An 18,560-nucleotide genomic window follows, 5' to 3' on the forward strand; every position below is an offset into this window, starting at 1 on the left:
CCTAGGCGCGCCTTCGCCCGCCACTCTTTCCCCTCGCCTTCCCCATTGGCTCGGCGGACAGCGGAACGGCTGAGGTGTAGGGCGACCCGGACCAATCGGAAGCCAAGCCCTGCTTCCTTTTTTTTCCCTTAGGACTTCGACTCCTCTCCACCCCCGCCCTTCCTTTTTAGCGCGTCATAGAAAAGGAAGGTGGGCGGGGTGAGAACGTCGGGGGAGGAGGAAGAGCGACGTTGAAAGGGGCGTGGCCGAAGGTGGGTTTCTTTTGAATGGGCTTCCGGCAGCGCGGGAAAAGAGAGGCGTGGAAGGAGAATGGAGCGGGAGGTTCTGCAGCGCTGGGCGGCCAAGTTGGGGGTCTCCACTCCCGGAGTTATCAGGTGATGGGGGCGAGGGGGTTGCAGTTGGATGTAGCTGGACCGTAATCTTCTCCCCCCCCCCCCCAAGGAGCAGTCCCATTTATTTCTTTATTTTTGCTGGCCGGGGATTATGGGTCGTGTAGTCCATCGCCCCTGGAAGACTTCGCATATCGGGGCGGAGGGGGGCGGTGTCCTTATCCACTCCTACGTCGCCTCTGGCCCCAGCAGAGAGGATTGGGGATGAGACGTAGACTGCCTCTGGCTATGGAGGTGTATCTTTACAAAGACTATTTCCCTCTCAATACATTCTAATTTTACAAATATGATCCTATCATTTCTTGCTCTTTTGCTTATCAGTCTATGTTTGGTTATTTGTATTAGACAGTCTTTGTTGTTCTTCTACTAATATATTGCTTTTCCTACTTCTGTAAATCCTGCTTTTCCTACATTCTTATTGCTAATTCCTACTTCTTCTATAATACAAGCTACATTTTCCAAACTCTTTATTTCCTATTTCTATCCTTTAACCACTTATACCATTTCCCCCAAATTAAATAGCACTCTGTTTTGTCCTTTCCTTGAATTACCTTGGTCAATTTATCCATCTCTGTGCATTCTAAGATCTTCCGCATCATCTCATATTCGTTCGTATTATCACAGGCTTCCGTGTAGGAAAGATTATCTAATTGCTAAAGGTTAGGTGTTGCAATTACATAGCTGTGGACGTAAGTGCTAGGAAATTAATGTCGTCTCTTCTGTTGCCTTTCCTACTGATGAATAATCTTTTTTTGTCCTTCTGCAGAAAAGCAGAGGAATGCCTCCGACTTTCTCAAGTGAAGTGTGCCCCCCTGCTAGCCCAGATGAGCCCCACAAGCAGTACCATCATCTGCCTGGACTTGGCTGCTACCTTCACAAGGAATCCAGTGGACAAAGTAAAGTATCTTAGCTGTTCTCTTGCCGTTTCCTTCCCAAATGTTTTCCTTTGCATTGCTACACGTACGCCTCGATTTACGACCATAATTGAGCCCATTTTCTTTTCTGTTTTTAAGCGAGGCAGTGCTTCAGTGAGTTTTTGTGCCGTTTTACGAGCCTTTCCTTGCCGCAGTTGTTCAGTTCGTAACTGGGTGGGTTGGTGAATCTGGCTTCCCCATTGACTTGGTTGCCGGAAAGACGCAAAAGGGGATCGCATGACACCCCCACCCCCCGGGACACTGCAGCCGTCATAAGTGTCAATTCTTGCCATGGTGAGGCTATCATTTTTTGTCAATTCCAATATTTATCACAACCTTTGGGAGGCAACCAGCCTTTTAAACATTACATACGTACATACATACACACATAAATATATATACATGTACATATACATATACACATACATACATACATACATACATATATATATGATTTCATAGATTTTCACGGGTGTAATGTTGAAATGTTGCCAAGACAATCTCAATCTTACACGGAAAAAGACCCGAATACAACAAGACCAGCGTGTGTGTCTGTGTGTCTGTGTGTGTGTGTGTGTGTTTTCCAGCCTAACTCTGGAATGCCTTGAGCAATTCCAACCAAACTTGGTACATAGATAATTTACTCTCTGGAAACAAATACTGTCGTGGTAAGACACCTCTAGCACCCCTTGGGGTGTGTCCGTGTGTGTGTTCCAGCATAACTCCGGAACGCCTGGGTCGCTGAAATGAAAAGGACTGAATTATATCTATAGTGTCAAGTCACAGTACCTTTGACAGTGATAGTGGGCATTTTGGATTCAAGTTAAGATACAACCTGTTGTGCCTTAAAATGGCTTCTATTGTACAGCAGTGGAATTGGCTTCTATTGTACGGCAGTGGTAACAGCTTCACAGTACTCCACAAGGAGGCTCCCTCTAATATAGGATTGGGATAAATACATACCTGGGCTATGCCCGGTTATCAGCTAGTAATTTAATAAAAATCAGACTGTCAAGACAAGGACAAAAATGGTTTGATGCCCATAAGGAATATAAAATAACCTTTCATTAAATGGTGACGAGTAGTATAGGTTGTATAGGTTTGGAAAATACTTTATGGCTTCGTTGTCTTTTTTTTCCTTTGAAGGGTTATTTTGTGAAACTCTCCGGCCTGAACAGAGCCACTTACCAGCGCTACCTGAGATCCTTTGAAAGCCTCCTTGCTCTGCAATCCAACGTTGGCATCAGAGGGGTAGCAGTTCAGTTCTCCTGCTTGGAAGCTGAAAATCTGGCATCCAAAATCCTGCAGAGGTAGGAAGATGTTTTGAAAGACCGTTTCTGCTTCCGGTTAAAAATGTTAATGGGGATTTGTATGGTGCTGCTTCTCCAAAACCCTCAGGCCAAGGGTCTCTCAACCTTAGCAACTTTTAAGACGTTTTACAGAATATGTTTGACTGTCCTTTCAGGTACGAATCCAGCCTGCCAGAAATTCAACAGGTGGCTCTCGATTTGTCGAAACCCTTGTTCACCACTGTGGCATTGTATACTGCTTGCAGGTAAGTGTTTTGACCGAGGCTTCCCAAGAGCATGAAGCAAACTCCTACTCCCAACAAAAAGTCCTTTTTATTAATTTGCTGTGAATTCTGCTCATTCACATCCAGCAAAGTCTTTCAAGGGAGGATTTACAGTCACAGACCTTATCTGGCTTGGAGAGCTGCCAGGCCGATATCTGCAAAACTTGGCCAGGAATCAAGAGAGAGTCGCAAACTAATTGTCTCCTGCAAAACTCCCCTCCCCTTTCGCTCCTCTTTTGTTTCCTCTGGGAGGGACCATTCATCGTCTACCTGTGGCCTTACTCCCAAGTCAGCTGTCAAAAACTGTCCTTGTGTCTAGTTGTTCTGATGTGCAGTGCTCTATAGCATCGTTTTGAGGGTAGGAGTTGAAATAATTTATGTCCAGGATGCAAGGGGTCTGTAGATATTTTCACAGCCCTCTTTTTGACTCTTGCAGTATGCAGGTCCTCAATGGAAGGCAGGTTGGCAGCAATTGTTTTTTCTGCAGTTCTAATTATCCATCAAAGCCTGTGTCTGTCTTGTTGGGTTGTAGAACCAAACCAGACAGTTATGGAGGTGCAGATGACAGACTCAGTGATTCCTCTGTGGAACTGAATAAGCAGCTCCTTGGGCAGTTTGAGTTGGCGCAGAAAGAACATCCTTTGTTGTGCTCTTTTGATGACGTTTTTGATGTTAGGTGTCCATTTTAGATTTTGAGATATGGTAGAACCTAGTAGTTGTAGCACTCCTAAGCTATCTGGTTCTCCTAAGGTCCATTGTCTGATGCCAGCTTCTAACCCATCCTTCCACAGGGAGGAGCCCTTTCCCCAAATATCACATCCTGGGAATATTTAGGGAGGCAGTGGAGGGGCTCAGTGGAGGGGTTTGAAGATGTGGTTTGGTTTGTAAAATACTTTTTGTCTACCAAGGATTGTCAATTCACAGTCTGCTCTTGTTTGTCGAAAAAACACTCTTTAAAATAAAAACATTTCTAGAACGATGCAAAAGAACCCAGTTATTTTTTAAAAAAATGTATAGAAGAGATGCTTTTCACTAGAAGAATAGCTAGCTAGCCAGATTTTTTTAAACCAAATGTCTGCTAGATTTCACGCACTTGTCGCTTGTTAATGATGAGAAGCTGGCGGGATGTAAATTCGAACTGGGAGCTTCTAATTGAGAGATTTGATAGCAGCAGCAACTGTTTATGGTGTAAGTTTAAATCACTGGGCAAGAGTCTCTTTTCATGAATTCAATCTTTCTCATTGCAGATCCTTGAAGCTTAAAGTGGATAAAACCAAAATGGTGTCCGTATCAGGGGTTAAGAAAACCATCTTTGACCGTCTCCACGCTCAGTTAGAGAAGATTAGCCAACAAATCAACCGTATGATTTTCTTTATGCTTTTTTGTCTTGTTTTCGCTTCTTGCAACTTGTAAAAAAAAAAACCTCACTTCCACTTTTTTTGTAAGCCAAACTGGTAGGAACCCACCACTGCTAATACTATAACAGTGATGGCTAACCTTTTTGGCTCCCATGCGACCAGCACCCCACTCGTTTGGTGTGGGTTTTTTGCCCTCTCCAGGCTCCAGAGAATGGTGAATGGTGACTTCCGGTTTGTCCCTAGGGCCGATTTTTGACCTCCGGAGCCTTCAGGAGGCTTTGCTGAAGGTTCCGGAGGGCGAAAAACGGCCCTACGGAAGTAACTTCCGGTTTGCTCATATGGCTGGTTTTTGCCCTTTGGCAAAAACTTCAAGGTTTTCAAGGAAGCCTCCGGAGGTCGAAAAACGGCCTCTAAAGAAGGCCTAAGCCAGCTGGCTAGCGCACGCATGTATGCTTGAGCTGACAGGGCAACGGTTCGTGTGCCCTAACAAATGGCTCCGTGTGCCACCTGTGTTCGCTATCGCAGTACTATAACAATCCTCTTCTTTACCTATTTAACGTGGTTAAAACATTTTCTCTATTTCACTCGTCTGCTTTTTTCCACTTTTCATATTTATTCTCTAACCATTGATTAAATAATTCCCATATGGTATAATAATCAGATGGTTCCTTCTCTTTAATTTCAAGTGTTCACCTATTCATTTCTGCAGATTCTAATATTTTCCAAGCTACGTTTTCATCCATATCTTCCATTTTTTCCCATTTTCTGCAAATACCATCCTAGCTGCAATTATGACGTGAATTATCAAATGTGAGTTGATCAGTTTGAATCAACTATTTACAGCTAGTTTCAGTTGTGGACAGAAAGGAGAGCAAATACCTGGATAGGTGACTTTCGGCCAGTCCCTTTTTGTCATCCCAACCCACCTCCAAAGATTGCTGTGGGGAAAATAGGTGGCAGGTATTAGGTATGCTCACCACCTTAAGTTGATAATGTTCTGGACTTGGGTGTCCTGTTTCCTACAAATCAGTTCCTTCGTTCTGTTTTATCTCTTGTGGCTTATTCAATTGAATGTAGCCATTGTCGTGCATTCAAATGTTGCCCGAACGTGACAATAGTTTCTTCTTCTTTTCCAGGAGAAGGTGATTCATTGTCAATGAAGCTTGAAGAACCTCAGAAATCCTTTCTGGAAGATCTTGCAAAGGAAGAAGGTAAGGGCAACCATACTATAAGATAGCGGCCACCAACTGGTGGCCCGAAAGAAAATGTTGGTGGTCCGCAGAAACATTATTTGTATTTTTTATATTGCACTAAATCAGAGGTCCTCAAACTACAGCCCCTGGGATGGATATGTGCAATGAACGCTTGTGTTGCTGCAGAGAGTTTCCCTCTTCATGATCTTTTTGTGTGGGTCGGAGGGGGGCTGAAATTCCGACTTGGGGTCTGCTTCGACCTCCTGGTGTGGAGCTTTGGGTGAAGGCTGGAGGGAAGTGTCGCTGGTGGCAAAGAGCCAGAGGACCTTGTTCTAGTGGGACTGCATCATGGTCTGGAACTGGCTGACTATCTCAGCCCGCTGAGCCTCCAGGTGCCGGCACCTGGCCTTGCACTCCTGCAGGTCTTCCCTCTGCTTGGAAAACCTATGCTCCTAGTCTTCAGTGAGGTGCTTCTTCTGAGCCTCCTTCTCAGTCAGATCCAATTTGAACTGAGCCAGCTGTTTTGCCAACTCTTTCTCCTGGGAGCTGCTTAGCTCCAACAACTGCTTCCTCTTGGGGCCCTAAGGAGCCCCGGCAGGAAGGGGAGGAGTGGCTGGGAGGGGTGAGGCGTCCCTTGACGTGAGAGACATCAAGTTGGCCAGTCACATGACCCCCCTTGCCACGCCCACCCAGCTAGTCATTAGGCAGGTCATATTAGTGGTCTGCGGAATTTAAAATTATGAATTTAGTGGTCCCTGAGGTCCGAAAGATTGGTGACCCCTGCTGTAAGATGGACCTATTTATGGGCAGGTTCCTCAGCTAGGAAATATCCTCATTCTACTGCCCTCAAATAATTCCCAGCTTTCATAGCTGGAACACGGTATTCCATCCTGTTTTGAAATTCTGTAAACCGAACCCCAGAATTCTCATAACAACCAAGCTGAAGTTGTTCACCTGAATCTATTCCCAAAAGCATATTTAAATACCAGCTAGAAGTGCCGCAAACAAATTTTTAACAAGCAAGAGGGCTCCACTAATTCTGATGTCCTAAGAAAAACTGATTCTTAGAACTGTGTGTTTGTGTTTGTCCCTACACACAGACAGACACACACACACACACACACACAAAAATATCTTATTTTTTTCCCTGTTAGTTCTGGAAGCAAAAGTCTCCCGCAAGCGTCCCAAAAATGAAATTGAGCCTAAGGAAGATTATGAAGAATGGAAACGACGAATCTTAGAAAATGCTGCAAAATCACAAAGCAACAGTGTGTCAGTGGAGTTGTCCCTCCAGTGAGTGCAAATGTCTGGCTATTGTCTGGAGAACTAATCTGTTGGGAGAGGGGAGGAAAAAAAACCCTGAAGACTTGAATTCCTTGATAAGGCCACCTTGAGGCCTAGATTGACCTGCTTTTAAATGTGTTCAGCTCATTAATAACTTCAGCAAAATGTAAGTCATGTTTTTGGTTTGATACAACTGTACTTCAGATGATTTTGTGATTTGGCTCTGATTTTGGGCAGCAGGATATTTCCATGTCAGTTATAGCACACACTTAATGCAGCAGTAAAATAAAATCTTAACTCTTCCATAAAATGCATAAATTAAGAATATATGTTAATCCAAGATGCCTGCTTTTATCTCCCTTTGTGTAATGAGTGGGAATGACGTAATCAACCATGCAGTACACTTAAGGACCCATTACATCTTTTTAAGATTGGTCCCTTTGATTATTTAATTTTGTAACCATAACTAGTGTTAATTCCTCTCTGGAAGCACCAATAAACTTTTATTTATGCAACAGTCTTCTTTGTGGTTTCATTCTATAAATCCAAATATCAGCTTCCGGATTATTAGAATAGAATAGCTATTACAGCTTTGTCGCCTCCGTAATGATATCCTAATCATAAATGAGTGGAGCAGGCAATTAAGTATGACTGGCTGGGGGAATTCTGGGAGTTGAAGTCCCATCTTAAAATGGCCACGGTTGAGAAACACGGATTTAGATGGTGAAAGAAAAATGCAGCAAGATCTCAAACTGAAGTCAAGACAAAGATTCTGCCAGTATCCAAGTGTGCCATCAAACTGTCCAAGCATTTCCAAATCAAGTTGCAACAAAGCAGGGTTGACTTAGGAGTAAAGCCACACCTCGAAGGTGATTGACCCCTGTGAATGCATGACAGTAGTTTGGTTCAGGCCTTGTTGAAGCTGAAACGAAAGTAGGCCATAAGAATGTGACCTTTAACATACATAATGCTTGCATAGGTTGATAGTTAACTGCAAATATCTAACTGTGTATAGGATGTTTGCGGACCACAATATTTAACTAACCGTTTATCTAGCTTAGCATAGCGTTTGTATAGGTTGTTGGTTAACTGCAAATATCTAACTGTGTATACGATGCATTATTAGGGATGTTTTTGAAAACTCCTTAACTGCTACATACCTATTAATTGTCTTCTTGTGGAAAATTACTGAAGGTATTTCCTTGTATGTGTCCACTCCCCCGCCCTAAAAAAACTGCTTAATAAAAAGGGTCTGTACAGAACATGTCAGGAGGAATGTAGCCATACATCCTCCAAGCACTGTGCTTGCCTACCTCGAACTAACTCTTTGTGTGGTGTCTTAATTTGCGGCCTTCGTCCACGTGTGGACCCTCCAAATTCCCGGTGAGGACCGGGGCTCGTTCTCCCACCCAAGGGAGAACCCTGAAGGACCAGACAGGCGAACCCGGGCTCAAGTATGTCGCGAACCTTGCAGCGACATCTGGGGGCTCGTCCAGTCCTGTATTAGCGACATCTGGGGGCTCGTCCAGTCCTGTATTGGCGTCTTCATGGGCACGATCGTTGTCTAGCGGTGTGCTCTCCTTCACTCCTGTGAACTTACCCGGCCGGACGCGCCACTGTGCACACGTAAGTCATGGGCTCCTCGGGCTCAAAGGTTTCTGCTCATCACCGAGAGAAACTTTTCGCTCTCGTGAAGCGTATTAATTCTCTCCAAAAGATTAACAGCATCACTGTCTATCCGCTTTCTCGAAAATCTATCGCTTACTCTCTATCCTAATTCTCCTTCAGACGATTCTTCCGTTTCTTTTGTTCCTAATCTTTCTCCTTTGGACGAAACCCCAAAGGTTTCACCACCTCCTTATGAGGCCCCCAAAGTCTCAGTCGCTTCCTCCGCTCCCCTGGCGGAGACTTCTGCTTCTTTTCCTACTGAAACTCCTACTGACTTTCCTGACGTAAGATCCACGGGCTGGCTCCTTTTCTGCCTTTGTTGCCTTGTATGTATGTATGAAATGAAGGAAGTTCCTACTAAAGGTTTGCCTTCAACCTGAGTAAACACCCTCTGCACATTTTTCTGACCAACCTACTCTATTAGTCCTAAAGTAAAAACCTGGCCTCCAGAAGGCAGTTTTGATTTAGATTTTGTCAACAAATTTGCTGATTTTCTGGCCACCATCAGATGAATCAAGGGCCCCACCCAGATGCAAATGATGTGTTAATGAAAGTCTCCATACATCTTGGATCTTTAAAAATATGCCAGCATGAGTCAACCTAGAACCCTGGCTGAATGCAAACAATGTGTGGACAAACATCTCTGTACATTGTTTTTATACATCTTGATATTTAAAAATGCCAGCGCGTGCTGGGATATCAAGATAGAATTTGGATCTTTAAAACTTAGCCAGCGTCCGCTGGCAGATCCAAATTAAGAAACGAACACCCCAGGGCAGAGACAGGCATTAACAATCTAGTGCGTGATCATCTCCAGACATGGAGGGAAGTTGAGATCCTTTAATAATAGAAAATGGAGCTCATTGGCTTCTGTACAGCTCCCTGAAGTAATTGTAATAACTGCCTTGCATGAAGAAAGAATGAAATGGGATTTTTATATGTGAAATTAATGATTGTAGTGCAAATGTGAGTAGGTTGACGGTAAAAGTTGGTATGAATGTAGTTTGATTCCCTTTTATATAAAGAATGGTATGTGTGTGTATGCATGTGTGTTATCATTTCCAAATTGTTTGGCATGAGCAAGCATGAAGGTTTGATTGCAGTATGAATGTGAATATGTGTCTCCCATGTCCCAGGGAGTGATAAGTGAATGGCTTCAGAGGTCCACGTGATTGCCTGTGTGAATTTCCCCCTCCTCCCACCCACTCTTCCTTCTGGGTCATTCTTTGGAAGGAAGCAGGAGGAGCAGGGAGAATGAGTGTTTGCTCATTTTTACCATGAGTGTGTGTATGAACTGCCCCAGTGATACCTGTGAATGCCTCTAAGAGCCGTTGGTCAATGGAACGGCTTGCCTCCAGGGGTTGTGAATGGCCCAACACTGGAGATCTTTGAGAGGATGTTGAATGGTTATTTGTTTGAGATGGTATAGGTTTCCTGCCTAGGCAGGGGGTTGGATTGAAGGACCTCTAGGGTCCCTTCCAACTCTGTTATTGTATTGTAGTGTATTGTATTGTATGAATTGTAGATAGTTTTAATAAAGCATGACTGCATAAAATGTTATAGTCTTTTTTGTTCCAACCTTTTTTGTTTGAAAGGAGTTATTTTGCTAATTAATTTATGGCAGCTATTGGGGAATCTTTGTTTGGATTTGTCCGTTTTTGTCTGCCGCTATCTAAAGTTTTTTATTTGATTTATTTTTTCTTTTTTTTGTGCCCTTGCCACAGTTCAAAAGATTAATGAGATTTTGAGCATTCCATTTGTGGTTTGCGTAACTTGTCAGCTAATTCTTTTGATGTTTTTTTTTTAAAGACAACAGACTCCGTTTTAAATCTTTTTGCCATTTTTTTAGGCAGTTAAATTAATAACCTTGGGTTTTTTGTAGAAATTGGACTGATTTTATTAACATTATTTTTTCTATTCCAAAATTTGATTTTTTTATTTTATTTTCAAAATAATTTTTTTTTCAGTGTCTTTTAATTGACTATGTGGTCTGTATGGCTTTTCTGCTTGCCTATTGTTCTCAATTCTTTGCTTTCATAAGACTGTTTTTTTTGGATAAGGACTCTTATGAAAGTTTCCTACCTTGCAATATTGTTGTTTTTGTAACACTAAAAATTGTTTTTTGCTATTTTATTTTTTCACATCTTTTTTTAATAAGCTTTTTAACTATATTTCTGACTTTTATTATGTGTGTCAATTTATTTTTAATTTTTTAGAAACTATGTTTTTTTTTTCTTTAGATTTATTTTTGATTATTTTTTTTCTCATCAAAATGCCTGGGGACTGGCACAATTTTGCCATATGCCACTCAACCAGGCCAAGCAAATTGTTTTATTTTGTTCCCAGTGTTTTGGGGCATCCCCCTCTGGGGACAAAGAAGTTCATTTTTATGATTTGGCCTCTAATCACTATGGCAAATGGATGTCACCTATGTTTTCTTTTTTTTGGCTCCTTAGAACTAAATTCATTTATTTAGTTAGGGGGTTGGACTAGAAGACCTCCAAGGTTTTTTCCAACTCTACTATTGTATTATTATTGTATTATCTATTTTTCATTTTTGGCCACATTTTTTTTTCAGCCTTTATTGCCTTGGGCAAACTTTTTTTAAACAAAACTGACAATGGCCTGGCCTATTTTTCATTGGCCTTTTTGTAATTTTGTACTAATTGCACCAGTTTTAATTTTTGGGTTTTTCCTTATAATTCCACAGGTTAAGCCATTGTGGAACGTGTTAATTGGTCCTTCAGGGACTGTTTTTTCAAACATATAAAAAAGGAGGGATTTTGGGTACCTAGTAATTTGGTGTACCCCAATTTGGCTAATTTGGCATAGGTAACACAATAGATTTAAAAAGTTTGTTTGCCTCCCCCGCAAGGGGGACGAGGATATGCTGTGCTTGCTTTTACAGATTTTTATGGATTCTAGTACGTGATGTTTGTCTAGACAAGAATATTGTCATACCAGTTCCCAAATCCAGTTCCAGAGATGACCAAGATGACTTTACAGACAGCAGTGGCCAATACGATCTTGCCAAAACAGCTGTCCAGTGATATGAAAAACCAAAAACCACCAAAGCAGTGCTGAAACAACGACACGACAACTTATGTGCTGCCATTTTTGCCAAGTTTTTAGTCATCATTAGTCATCATTTGTTTATGTTTACTTGTTTTGTCATCTCACCAAAAAACTCATTTGAACAGTGACTGCAATAAACATCTATGGGTGCAACTAACATTACACACACTGACTTGAACTGTACATGAAACATTTGCTTTTTATATGCTTGGATCCTGTTTGAATTTTGCCTGCAGTAATTCAACACTTCATTGGTTCGAATTATAAGACTATCTTTCATTGAGGATTAATTGCTTATGATCCTCCCTCTGATGCAATTGCTTTGTATATATTGATAGTAGCAGTTCCTAAAAATGTAACATGTGTTAATGTAGTTAACTGTATATTTTTAAGTAATAAGCCTTATTGTCTCTTATTTCTTTCTCCTATTTTGCTCTTAATAACAGTCATGCCTTTCCTAATGCTGATCCGGAGTGCTGGATGTGCCTTTTTTTTCCAACCACCATTTTATGAGGCCATAGGTTCTGCAGTACCTTTTCAATCTATGGTTGCTCTCCAGAATTCTCTTACTTCACTATCTGAAGTTGTTTTACAGAATAGAAGAGGATTGGATTTGTTATTTTTAAAACAGGGCGGCTAATGTGTAGCTTTAAAAGAAGAATGCTGTTTTTATACTGACAGTTCAGGCATTGTGCTTGATTCTATGGCAGAATTAAATACCCGATTGAAAGATAGAGAGTCAGAACGCTCCAAGTCTCACACATGGTATCAAGGAATGTTTAACTTTTCTCCATGGCTTACAACTTTGCTTTCAGCCCTTATAGGTCCTTTGATTTTGATTTTGATTGCTTGTATCATTGGTCCTTGTGTTATGGGAAAACTGCTCAGGTTTTTGCGTACTCGCCTGGGTGACATAGATAAAGAAATTGATGCTACTCGCAAAGATTTAAACCTACTGCAACACTTGTTACCCTCCTCGCATGACACCTGCAAACAACCATTGTTAACATTTTCGGATTCAGACTCCGATACAGAAAGTGAGCTTCAATTCCCGGATAAGGTGAATGGTTCTTCTCACTGCCTGCCGGAGGGTGGGCTGTTAGAGGAACGCATAGCCTTGGAGGGATATTGACCTCCTTTTAAAACAAAAACAGAGGAGATGTGAATGCATGACAGTAGTTTGGTTCAGGCCTTGTTGAAGCTGAAACGAAAGTAGGCCATAAGAATGTGACCTTTAACATACATAATGCTTGCATAGGTTGATAGTTAACTGCAAATATCTAACTGTGTATAGGATGTTTGCGGACCACAATATTTAACTAACCGTTTATCTAGCTTAGCATAGCGTTTGTATAGGTTGTTGGTTAACTGCAAATATCTAACTGTGTATACGATGCATTATTAGGGATGTTTTTGAAAACTCCTTAACTGCTACATACCTATTAATTGTCTTCTTGTGGAAAATTACTGAAGGTATTTCCTTGTATGTGTCCACTCCCCCGCCCTAAAAAAACTGCTTAATAAAAAGGGTCTGTACAGAACATGTCAGGAGGAATGTAGCCATACATCCTCCAAGCACTGTGCTTGCCTACCTCGAACTAACTCTTTGTGTGGTGTCTTAATTTGCGGCCTTCGTCCACGTGTGGACCCTCCAAATTCCCGGTGAGGACCGGGGCTCGTTCTCCCACCCAAGGGAGAACCCAGAAGGCCCAGACAGGCGAACCCGGGCTCAAGTATGTCGCGAACCTTGCAGCGACAGACCCCTCTCATGGGAAACAAAAGAGGAGCGAATGGGGAGTGGGCTTTTGCAGGAAACAATTCGTACATTTGGTTGGTTCAAGTGTGGAAAGTTCTGTCTATGACTATAAGAGACTCTGTGCCAAGTTTTGCCTTGTCCTGTGTTTGGAAACTAGTTATCTGGCAGCTCTCCAGACGAGATAAGGTTCGTGTTGATAAATATTCCTCTGAAAGACTGTTTGCCAAGCCTGGCTGACTGAAAGAAGGCAATTCACAGTCGTGTAAATAAAAAGGGTTTTGCCAGGACCAAGACTCTGCTTCGTGCTTTTTACGGAAGTCTGGGTCAGAACAACAAATCATTAAATCATTTTTATTTTTATCTCCCATTTCCCACAAAACCCCAAGTTGATATCCTTATGACGTCCAAAATAGTGGCAAATAATTATACAGCTCATCTTTTTTTAAAAAAAAAAAAAAAAAGTAAAGTACTTAGGAAAGCAAAGCAAAAGAGAAGCCATAAGTGAGTGTATAAAAGATAACTAATTTTATTTATTTTTCACATTTCTGTCCCTCCAAAGAGGGACTCTAATCCCAATACAATGTCTTGGCAAATGTGCTTAAAGCTATTGATCACTACCCAAAGTTGTACTTTCAAAGCAAAAATACGAATTCAGAAAATAACTATCACAACTCTTGCAGAAGCTACATTTTCTGCTTGAGGAAGTTCAACCTTCCACCCATGCTCAAAACCCTAACATTCTTAAAAATAAGACAACCGGTCCCTAGCAGAAAAAGCCATTCCTAACCACTAATGTGTAATTTCGGAAATGAAAGTCTAAGAGGTATGATCCAAGCAGTTTTCTTCCTCTCCTCTTGCAAGGGGAGGTTTCTTCCTCTCTACACCAAGGGGAGGTCTGACTGAATGGGTTGTAAGTCTTACAACCCATTCAGTCAGACCTCCCCTTACTGTAGGGAAGTCCCAAGGTATCTTCTTAGCCTTGAGGGCGGCAACCTAACCAGACAACTGGATGTACAATTGAGGAAGAGGAGGAAAGAAAACGTGAAACTGGTGGAAATGGACGGGGTCCCTAAAATCACCCAATCTCAGTTATCTTCAGCAGCTGGAAACTCGGTCATGTTAGGGAATCTTCTCAACCTGTTGGCAGCTGTGACCACATGGAAGTGCTTCTGTAAAAGAAAGAAACATGATGAAAAAACAAGATTCTTGCAAGTTTCCTCCGGGCTTGGATTGTACCTTCACCAGAACATTCAACATTCGTACAGATTTTTGAGATTCCCCACCAGAATAGAATAGCATAGCATAGAATACAATACAATACAATAGCAGAGTTGGAAGGACCTTGGAGGTCTTCTAATCCAACCCCCTGCCTAGGCAGAAAACCCTATACCGTTTCAGACAAATGGCTATCCAACATCATCTTTAAAACTTCCAGTGTTGGAGCATTCGCAACTTCTGGAGGCAATGTCTGTTCCACTGATTAATTGTTCTAACTGTCAGGAAATTCGACCTTAGTTCTAATTCCTCCTCAGTTCTAAGTTGCTTCTCTCCTTGATTAGTTTCCACCCATTGCTTCTTGTCCTGCCCTCAGGTGCTTTGGGGAATAGTTTGACTCCCTCTTCTTTGTGGCAGCCCCTGAGATATTGGAAGACTGCTATCATGTCTCCCCTAGTCCTTCTTTTCATTAAACTAGACCTACCCAATTCCTGCAACCGTCCCTCATATGTTTTATCCTCCAATCTCCTAATCCTCTTTGTTGCTCTTCTCTGCACTCTTTCCAGAATCTCCACATCTTTTTTACATCATGGCGACCAAAACTGGATGCAGTATTCCAAGTGTGGCCTTACCAAGGCATTATAAAGTCGTATTAACACTTCACGTGATCTTGATTCTATCCCTCTGTTTTTATATACTCCACACTACCTGGGACTTTAGACCAGCTGTCTAGTCATCGTGTTCAGTATCTCTTTTTCAAGAGTCAACTGGACTTTCTGGATTTTTCTTTGAAGATGTTTCACTTCGCATCCAAGAAGCTTCTTCAAAGCTGAAGAATGGATGAGAAGCAAAACGTCTTCAAAGAAAAACCAGAAAGTCCAGTTGACTCTTGAAAAAGCACCTTTGGGACAATCATGTTTAATATGTATCTTCCGCTAGATCAAGTTAAATGTTGCTTAAAACTAGCTTGCTGGTAGATAGAACAGTTCGGATATACAAAGTATTGATGAAATTTAAGAGAAAAAGAGGCATAATTGTGTTTACGTTGGGCTTCTCTTCAGAAATATTGTCACGAATGACGGTAAACATACATCTTCCAGGATAATGTTGCTGGATCCAAGTCTGTCCAGCAGGGAGATGAATAGTTGTCTGCTACATCAATTCATCTCCGTCGCCTGCCTTTTATCCCCAGAGCGTGGGTGGGGCTTCATTAGCAGTGCTGGCTCTACCCTCCCAAGGACTGGCCCATGGATTTCCACTGCCCTCCTCTCCTCTGCCTTCTGCGCATCCATGCATCAGGCACTGGACCCAGCTGTTCCTCCTCTTCCTCATCAGCCACCTCCAGTCATGGGGGCTGTTGACTCTCGATCTGAGGGCTGAAGGATGGCCCAGTCTCCACCTCTGTCTCTGTCTGTCTGTCTGTCTGTCTGTCTCTCTCCCAGCTCCATTCCCTCTTCCCTCTTGGAGGTCTAAGGTTGCCTTGACGCCTCCTCCTCCTCTGATTTGGCTGCTGGAGGGGCCAACAGAACACAACAGCAATATGGAGCTCAGAAAAAAGGGGAGCAGCATGGCATTTACCTTCCACTTCTTCTGGGCCATGTATCTCTGTAGAAGCATCTGAGACTTCAAGCGAACTTTCGATCTCTTCGCCTTGGCAGACAGGTTGGTCAGCCACTCGTGTTTCAAGCAGTTGGCTGCACTTATTCTGCCACTGGGATGTCAGGATCAGAGAAAGGGAGAAAAAAAGCATTTGTGAAGGGACAGGTTGCAGCGCAGAGCATGCTGGTAGACCTACAGGTAGTCTTCAGCTTAACAACGGTCCATTTAGCGACCAAAGCTATAATGGCACGGGGAAAAAACTGGACTTGTGGCTGTTTCTCACACGATTGGTGCAGCCCAGACCTGGTATTCTGCCAGTTCGTCTGAACCGATAGTGGAAATTGCAGCTGGCCCCGCCCACTCGGCTCTACGGCATCCCATTTAGGTTGGGTTTTTTTAAGGCAGAGCGCATGCGCGGACGCACATGCGCTCACATTTGCGAACCAGTAGGGAAGTGAGTACCACCCCTGGTGCAGCCTCCCTGTGGCCATGTGATCGACATTGAGACACTTGGCAACTGGCATGTATTTATGACTGTTGTAGTGTCCCAGATAGCACTACTTTTGTGAATCTTCTGACAAGCAAAGTCAATGGGGAAGCCAAGTTCAATCAACCATGATACTAACTTGACAATTGCGAATACATTGAGTAACTGTGGCAAGAAAGGTTGTAAAACGGGGCAAAACTCACTTAACAACTGTCTTGCTTAGACACAGAAATGTTGTGCCCAAATATGATCCTAAGCTGAGGACTTCCTGTATAGGCACACGTTAGTCTGATCTGTACATCTTAAGCCACAATATATAGAATAAGCATGATGGATTTATTTATTTATTTATTATTAGCACTTATATACCGCCCCCTCTCCCGAAAGGGACTCGGGGCGGATTGGGTGCAGGCAACTCAATCCATTCCATAACAAGGCAGGATATGCATATAGGGGAGAGACCTGGAAAGGCCTGGAATGAGAGCTGGGATACCCCATAGCAAGTTAGCACCTTTTTTCCTTTATTAGAAGTCTGGAAACAAAGTCTTTGGCCTCTTCCGACACCTGTTCAAATGCTTCTCCATCAAAATCCCAGTTGCAGTTGATTATGTAATTCATGGTCTCTGCGTCAGTCTCTCCAAGGAAAGGCGACAAGCCGCTGACCCTAAAAAGAGAAAGGAGACATTGCTTGGAGATGCTTGAGGTGTTGCGCATAATCCACAGTTTGGAGGACAGAGCTCCAACTGCTTGGGAAAAGGGCCAAAATGTGTTGTGGCCAGCGGAGCAGGGAGGAGCATGGACCAGTCCTGGAGGCTGGGGAAGGCTCGGACGAGGGCTCTGCATCGGAGGCAGAGACGGAGCCGAGGCCATCTCCCAGTTCTCAGCTGCCTTCAGAGCTAGACAGCAGTGAGGCAGAAAAACAGCTGGAGCCTGTTCCCAGTGTGTGCATGCGCAGAGCTGCCAGAAGAAAAGAATAGCTCAGAAATCAGGGTTGACTTGGCAGTAAAGTCACAGGTGATGCCAGCCACATGACCACGGAGACATCTTCGGACAGCGCTGGCTCTTCAGCTTTGAGACGGAGATGAGCACTGCCCCCTATGAAACCAATTTCGTTGTATTTAAGTACAATGACAATAAAGATTATACTTATGTGGCCGGCATGACTCAATGCCAAAGGCGCACGGAACGCTGTTCCCTTCCTACCAAAGGTGGTTCCTATTTTTCTATTTGCATTTTTTACCTGCTTTCGAACTGCTAGGTCATCAGAAGCTGGGAGAAGTAACAGGAGCTCACTCTGTTACATGGCCCTAGGGATTCAAACCAGCGAACTGCTGACCTTTCTGATCGACAAGCTCAGGGTCTTAGCCACTGAGCCATCGGGCCCACTGTGTCATAAAGGGAACCAAAATGACAACTACCTGAAAGGTCCAACCATCTCTTGCAAGTCTGGCCCTCTCAAATGTTCTATCCTGGTCTTCCCTACCGAGCAGTCGTTGAGAATGGCCCCCTTTCCTTCCTTTAAAGAAAAAAAGCAGGGTTTACTCACAGCATGTACACTATGATGCCTACGCTCCACATGTCCGTTGGGAAGGACACAAAATCATAGTTGATGACTTCGGGAGCCAAAAATTCGGGCGTGCCAAAATTGACTTTCAGCTTCTCACGAGGCTTGTACCTTTAGCAAAGATGAGAAAGGGAGACAGAGGGTTGGTGAGCACAGAGAGGCAGGGATAGGCAATGAGTTTATAGCGATAGAGGCATCGGGGTGCAAAGATATTGTGATCGCTGTCGCATTCTAGCAAGAAGGCCCTTGGAGTGAAAGCTCGGTCACCATGGCAATGGGGTGGCGTTTTAGTGAACTTCCAGACGAGATCACCAAATATTTACAGTCTACAAGGGAGGAGATGGCGAAGGAATAAAGAAAACATCAACAAAGCATAAAAAGGAGCGGGGAGACTTACCTCCTTGCGAGTCCAAAATCAATTATTTTGATCTGGTTCCCACTGTAGCTCACACAGAGGATATTCTCGGGCTACAAAAGAAGACAGC

General features: G+C 43.0%; 2 protein-coding genes across 4 annotated transcripts in view; one reads left to right on the forward strand and one right to left on the reverse strand.

The window, feature by feature from the left end:
• The first annotated feature begins 205 nt into the window (after positions 1-205).
• Positions 206-7,228, forward strand: ORC6 (origin recognition complex subunit 6). Its single transcript, XM_081963249.1, has 7 exons — positions 206-374; positions 1,156-1,285; positions 2,450-2,613; positions 2,769-2,858; positions 4,124-4,236; positions 5,371-5,445; positions 6,582-7,228. The coding sequence occupies exons 1-7, from the start codon at positions 310-312 to the stop codon at positions 6,722-6,724; spliced, it is 780 nt and encodes a 259-aa protein (XP_081819375.1). The 5' UTR covers positions 206-309; the 3' UTR covers positions 6,725-7,228.
• A 6,484-nt stretch (positions 7,229-13,712) lies between these two features.
• MYLK3 (myosin light chain kinase 3) overlaps positions 13,713-18,560 on the reverse strand; it is a 30,267-nt gene continuing 25,419 nt past the window's right edge. For all 3 annotated transcript variants that reach the window (XM_081963673.1, XM_081963672.1, XM_081963674.1), the window contains exons 9-14: positions 18,473-18,543; positions 18,058-18,186; positions 17,023-17,175; positions 16,004-16,136; positions 14,149-14,379; positions 13,713-14,086 (exon numbers count right to left, since the gene is read on the reverse strand). In XM_081963673.1, coding sequence (XP_081819799.1) covers positions 14,296-14,379; positions 16,004-16,136; positions 17,023-17,175; positions 18,058-18,186; positions 18,473-18,543 — 570 coding nt within the window. In that variant the 3' untranslated portion in view covers positions 13,713-14,086; positions 14,149-14,295. The remainder of the gene's footprint in view (positions 14,087-14,148; positions 14,380-16,003; positions 16,137-17,022; positions 17,176-18,057; positions 18,187-18,472; positions 18,544-18,560) is intronic.

This window comes from Natrix helvetica, assembly GCF_964273705.1.
Source record: "Natrix helvetica genome assembly, chromosome: 10".
Lineage (NCBI taxonomy): Eukaryota > Metazoa > Chordata > Lepidosauria > Squamata > Natricidae > Natrix > Natrix helvetica.

What these genes read in the sequence shown, in the direction of transcription:
- ORC6 (XM_081963249.1), top strand. Translation starts at nt 310, where the DNA reads ATGGAGCGGGAGGTTCTGCAGCGCTGGGCGGCCAAGTTGGGGGTCTCC. An exon ending in CAAGGAATCCAGTGGACAAA is followed by an intron (nt 1,286 to 2,449) that starts GTAAAGTATCTT and finishes TTTCCTTTGAAG; the next exon opens with GGTTATTTTGTGAAACTCTC. An exon ending in GCATTGTATACTGCTTGCAG is followed by an intron (nt 2,859 to 4,123) that starts GTAAGTGTTTTG and finishes TTCTCATTGCAG; the next exon opens with ATCCTTGAAGCTTAAAGTGG.